We start from the raw sequence: 6732 nt of genomic DNA, 5'->3' as shown, positions 1-6732 counted from the left end.
TCAGAATGTGGTTGCAACACTGTGTCTTGCACAGTAATATACCACAGAGTCCTCAGATGTCAATCTGCTGAGTTCCATGTAGGAGAATGTGTCTGCAGTCAGTCTGGCCTTGCCCTTAATCTTCTCATTATATACAGTAACACCAATTCCAGGAACGATATCTCCAACCCCTTCCAGGCCATGTCCTGGCCTCTGCTTTACCCAGTGCATAGCATAGATGATGAAGGTGTAGTTGGGTACCTTGCAAGAGAGTTTCACTGAAGACCAAGGTTTCACCAGCTCAGCTCCAGACTGTTGCAGCTGGGCCTGGGAGTGGACACCTCTGTAGAGTAAGACAGAGTGGATGTAATTTTCACCTCAGGCTCTGTATCCTCTTCAGATTTGGAAATGGAGAACCCCTTACCAGCAGTTACTGACAAGAGAAAAAGAAAGACCCAGTTCCAGTCCATGGTTAGAATTACTGTGTTCAGGGACTGTGGAGAGAACACTGATCATAGGTTGTTTTCAGAGTGTGGACATCCCTGTATTTACTTCAGAGACTTAGGTAATTTGTATATTATTGACCAGGGGACTACTTACTTAAGAACATAGTCTACGTGAAGAGGAACTGGAGACGAAGGAAAGGCACACAAAGGGTCGGGCCACAGGATACTCAGGTCCAAGTCCTAATCTTCTCTGAGGAAATGCATCCCATACACTTGCACTCTGAGCAGATGCTGTGGATGTAACTTTAGAGACTAAGCTCTCAAAAGATTTTTGCCATGTTTCTGTTGCTCCACTTTGACACAATATCACCAGATTGATCTATAGATGTTTGTTATGATGATGATGATGAAATGGACAGAATACTCCAAAAATGGCTAATATTTTATAATTCACTGCTTTCTTTCAGATATACAGAATTAATATCTGCCTTTATAACTGGTTATATACTTCAAAACTCACTACAATGACTAAAAGTAAATGTACTGTGCATATACACATAATCACTAGTAAATAGTGAATCTCCAGAAATCTTCCCTGACAAAAGTGAATATATTTTTACCATCACTCATCAAATGTCAAAAGACATTCAACTTGGGGTGGGCCTTCAATGTTTCCTCCACATCCATGTTGTGACATTTTGTTTTATTTCATATGTTATATTATTTTGTGATGAGGAAAGGGTACACATACACCAAGGTGGATACATTAACCTGTGGGGACTACTTGCCTAATTTAATTCCAACAAACTTACATGAGACTGGTAAGCTTTCCAGAAGATAACATTATTGCTCAGCCATTTCAAAATCTCCAGTGTGGTAATTTTTACTGGTTTGAAGTGTGTGTGTGTGTGTGTGTGTGTGTGTGTGTGTGTGTGTGTGTGTGTGTGTGTGTGTGTGGTGTGCGGGGGATAAATAGAGCTAGCTATTGAGAGTTTGTTTTTACAGTAAGAACAGTTCTATCCCTGAACATAGAGTTTCATGGTAGAATTTCTGGGAAGTGTTTCACAAAGAATCTTCATGGTGTTCAAGCATGGAGACATCACATGTCAATCACAGGAGGCCAAATCAGTTAATATACTTAAGAAAGGAAACCACAGAGGAAACAGAATCCCCTCCACAGCCTTTTCATCTGCATTTGGGGATTATTGGCCTCATTGCGCCCCCTGCTGATCATGAACTCCCACACAAGTACATTTGTCATGTCTTACACTGAAATTGCAGTTTGGCTTCACAAATAATTTATCCTTGTAATTTCAGTGTTCACGGAACTCAACTGGAATTCGACGGGAGTTTCAAGGGAGAAATGGTTCGAGATTACATGGGGATAATGACTTATACATCAGAGATTTTACATTGTCCCAGTATTACTATAGTATTGTTCCCAAAACCTGGTTCCACCTTGATGGCATTTGGATCCAGTTCTTGCAGTCCCCATTTCTAAAAACTTAATGACAGGAGATAACATTTTCTTTCCTGTCTTCATGAGGCTACATCTGGGACAGAGAACCTGTGCTCAGAGTGTAAATCACTCACCCTACATTGGATAGTAGACAAAATTAAAAGACTTGTATAATAACTGTACATAGGACTGAGAATGTTGACATAAGTAACTGAAATGATGATGCAGTTCAGGACCTGGGTAACTTTTAGGAGCTGAAACCATTTTGAACATAGTACTGCTATAGGCTTGTATTAATAAGAATGGATTATTAGTGAAATTTTTGACTAGAGAAAATATTAAAAGGATCAAACAGACAAAAGATCTGAATCCTAGAAATTTGCAATGAGAATCACTGCACAGTTACAAGGGCTGTCAGAGACTGAGTCACCAATCAAAGAGCCTACATGGGCTAGAACTATGCCCCTAGCACATATTTAGCACCTGTACAGTTCAATCATCTTTGGTGTCCCCCAACAACTGGAGTAGGGATTATGCCTAAATGGGCTGCTTATCTGTAGAATGAATTCCCATGACTAGCCTGCCTTGTTTGGCCTCAGAAGGATAAGATTCACCTAAGGCTGCAGAGACTAGATGAAACAGGGTTGGTGGATATCCAATGTGCCATCCCCCTCTCAGAGGAGAAGACAGCAGAATAGATGTAAGGACTGTTTATGGGAACGAGGAGAGAGGGGCAACAAATAAAAATATAAAATTAATGAATGGATCAATGGGTATATAAATGAATGAATAGATAGATAAATAAATAAATAAATAAATAAATAAATAAATAAATAAATAAATAAATAAATGATTGAAAAAGTCTCCTTTGGATCTCCTAATATAACATGTCCAATTCAAAATAAACCCCTCAGCAAAAATAGATTATTCCATTTTACTTTCAGAAAAGGTCATTTCCCTGTGTGATGCATCTGTTTCCTCCCTATCCAGAGGAAAATGTCCTTCGCTACTCAAAAACAAGTCTTCCTTCTCCCTTGTTTCCTTACCCTTCTCCCTCATTCTTTATCTCCTGATTTCCTCTTATTCCTTGCATATTTGCTCCTCTGGGGCAAAGAATACTTCTTTGCGCTGAAAATTTGGGGTTGAGATGTCCTGGGATTCTACAGCCATTAATTTACCACTACCACTGTTGTGCTGCAGCTGTTAGAGAAATTTTCTGAGAATATTGAAATGGTGAGAATTTCAGATTTAAGTGATTGGTGTAAGTTCAAAAACCATCATATCAGGAAGGATGACATTCATCCCCTTTCTCAAAGATACATGAATGCAGTAGCTATAACTCTGGGAAATCTGAAATACAGATAACTTATATCCATCATTGATTTCAACACTGCTGTAATCAGTTCTGGGGTTGTGTTGGGAAGAATCCTGAATGATGTCCACTCCTGCACCAGGAATCAGGATGCTCTTCCACTGCTTCAGTTTCATAGCCACTGGGGTCTGCCTGCCATAAGATTCAGTAGGATGAGGATCAAGAAGTGGTAAACCGGCTCTTGAACCTCAAGGATATAATTTACCTTATGTATTTTGACAACATGCATAACAGTGAAGTTTGAGTTCCTGATTATTGTTCTAGAACACATAGCACGAACGTCAGTAACAACAAAGATTTATAAAGTATCTGCTGTGACAGCACTCACATGAAATTCTCTTAAAAATTAATTAGAAAACTTAGAAATGAAAAAGAAAAGGTCACCTTACCATCAACACCTTGTTGAGTGTTCTGAGTTTGCTGTTGATCACTCAGCAATGGGACCTGAAAATTCATGGCTGTGCTCTTTCCGCCAGAGCCACAGGATTAGGTCTGGAATGATTTTCTAAAGGAAATTGATCAATTGCAAATCTTTCTCCTTTATGTCGAGCTCTTTGTTGGAAGCCTAGGATATTTGCTTGCCTAGACAAGAAAAAAAGCAAAACAAACAAACAAGAAAATAGGAAAAAAATATACCACTATCTCTACTTATACATGTTTGGGGTTATTTACAACAGTTTGCTTTTCTTACTGTATACTTTCCTTTTTAATTAAGAATAAAATCTTTGCTCATATAATATATAATCTTATTATATTTGACCTACTTCTACTCGTTTCTTTTCCTTTGCAACTCTTCTACTATCTGGATTCACATCCTTCCTGTCTTTCATAAGATTGAGATTGTAGGTATGAAAAATAAAACAGAGCAAAATAAAATGCAATTAGCTAAAACAAAAGCTATTACACTGAATTTGGAAAAGGTAAATAAGAGGAAAAGACTCCCAAAAGAAAACACAAGAGTCAGAGGCCCACTTGTTCAAAAACTTAGGAGACCCATAAAAGTACTAAACTGGAAAGTATAGCATATACGGAAAGGACTGTTGCTAAAGCAAATACATGAAAAAAAAAACTTCCTGATAAAGACACACATGAAAGAATGCTTTGTTCGAGCAGATACAGGGGAAAGGATGTTTTGATATAGCAAACATGTGAAAGGACCTTTGAAGAAGGAGTACAAATATGACCACACATATATTGGAAGACAAGCACTGAGCCTTGTTTGGTTTGCTCATTCCTCATAGACTTAGAATTTGCAATTCTCAAATTCAAAGTTTTTAACCCAAAATGTTTCTGTTCAAAGAAAAAACAGGGACAAAAATGGAGCTGAGACTAAAGGAAAGGCCATCCAAGGAAATCCACACATGGGGATTTATCCTGTTTGTAGACACCAAGCCCAAAACTGTTGTTGCCAAGAGGCCCTTGCTGCCTGAAACCTGGTGAGGCTGTTTCTTAGGAGGTTTCATTAGCAACTGACCAATGTAGATGTGGATGCTGGAGCCAAATATCAGACTGAGCTCAGGGACCACTTTGGGGGAACTGGTGAAAGACTGGAGGAGTAGAGGGGGATTGCAACCCCACAGGATGAACAACATCAACTTTCTAGACCACCCATTACTCCCATCTACTAGATCACCAACCAAGGAATGTACATGGAGGGATCCATGGCTCCAGATACATATGTAGCAGAGGATGGCCTTGTTCCTCATCATAGTGCATGGAAGACTTTCTTTGTCTGGATGTTTGATGCCACAGTGTAAAGGGATATTGGAGAGGTGGGGTGTGAGAGGTTGGGTGGTTGGGGGCATACTTTCATTTGGTCAAAGGAGAGTGAAGAGAGAGCAGATGTGGGGTATGGGGTTTAGGTAGGGTAACCTTGAAATAAGATATCATGTGAAATGTTATAAATGGAATGCTTAATAAATAATAATTTTTTAAATATAAAATGTCTGAGCAGTGAAATATTTAATGTTGTCCTTGATTTTTAACTGATTTTTTGCCAGTACGGGAAGACAGAAATGATGAGAGATGGGTCATTAGGGCAATAGGCAACTGACCAGAAATTACTATACACTTTGCACTCAGGATGAACATGAGCACGACAGAAATAAACGAACATGTTTACTCTTTCCATGATATTCTAGTTTATAAAAATGTAAGAAGTACAAAAGATTTGTGGCCTTTACTCCGTTTGTTCAATCCAAATTACCTATGTTTATTTAAAAAAAAAAAACTTATAAACAATATAATACAATCATACTTTTCCTCTCCCCAACTCAACCCAAATTCATACCCTTTCTTTCTCTCACTCTTTAACGAAACACAAACAAAAATGTAAAAGAAGAATCAATTTCTCTCTTTCTCTCTATTACTATCCATTCTCTCTCTCTTGTTACATACATACACACACACACACACACACACACACACACACACGCATGCATACTCAGAAAACCACAAATCTGAAACCAAATGTACCTGAAAAGACTACTAAGACAAAAAATGATTAAATAAAGCTATTTAAGACAAACACTCTGCAAATATGCCATTGTATTGGTTTTGTTGTCCACTTACAGGGTATGTGGCCTGTCTTATACTGTTGTTAATACAGAAAGACTCCTCTGAAGAAGACTAAATGTTCATTTTAAATGAATACCAGCTGCAGATAGATTCTTGGCCAATGGTGGGAGCACATGTCCACTTCCCCCTTCATGTACAGGGTGTCACTGGCTTGAACCTATCTAAGCACTGTGCTTGTTCCCACAGTCTATGTGAGTTCACATGTGCATCAGTCCTATTGTGTCTGGATGAGACTGTCTCTTTACCATCATCTGTTGTTGTAAAAATATATAAAATAGAAAGGAGTAATGTTGTCTTTTACCCCGCTAAGTCCCCACCGCGGTGTCCCATGATATCTGCTAGATATCTTGGTGGAAACACAGCCCAGCCACACACTTTCCCACACTCAAACCCTCACATAAAAGAACACACAACACAGTAATCTTAGATTCAATTTGTAAGATATAATTGCCCACTTAAACATACAAAGCCCAGTACCATCCATTTCTTGAGAACATTAATAACAACCTGTAAATACACAGAGCAGAATCTTAACATCACCTGCCATGGCTTCCCCCCTCTCTCCTGTCTCTCTTCTTCTCCTCTCTCCCTTAGTCTCCTCCTCTTCCTTCAAACTTCTCTCCCATCCATCCTTCCTTCTCCTCCAATGACAGATCTCCTTCTATCCTGTACCTGCCTCACCTGTGACATCATCCTACAATCATCCATTATCTCTGGCTCTTACAATCTTCCTTTGCAATGGCCCATTATTATTGGGATGAAAGTTTGATGAGGACAACCCACTTATTACCAGTGCTCCAAAGTTTTTTTTCACTCTACAAATTATCCATTTGTGGTTCTCTCTTGCTTCCTATCTACTGCAAAACATGTCTCGGATGATGTTTGGTGAGTTACTGGTT

General features: G+C 38.9%; 1 gene segment (V, D, J or C); it reads right to left on the bottom strand.

Moving 5' to 3' along the window:
• Nucleotides 1-449, bottom strand: LOC116913873. The segment is given in 2 exon segments: nt 1-320; nt 404-449. Coding segments are annotated over 2 exon segments (366 nt in total).
• Nucleotides 450-6732: the final 6283 nt, after the last annotated feature.

The sequence above is a fragment of the Rattus rattus genome, chromosome 12, assembly GCF_011064425.1.
Source record: "Rattus rattus isolate New Zealand chromosome 12, Rrattus_CSIRO_v1, whole genome shotgun sequence".
Taxonomy (NCBI): Eukaryota; Metazoa; Chordata; class Mammalia; order Rodentia; family Muridae; genus Rattus; species Rattus rattus.
This window is presented reverse-complemented; position numbering and strand designations above follow the sequence as displayed.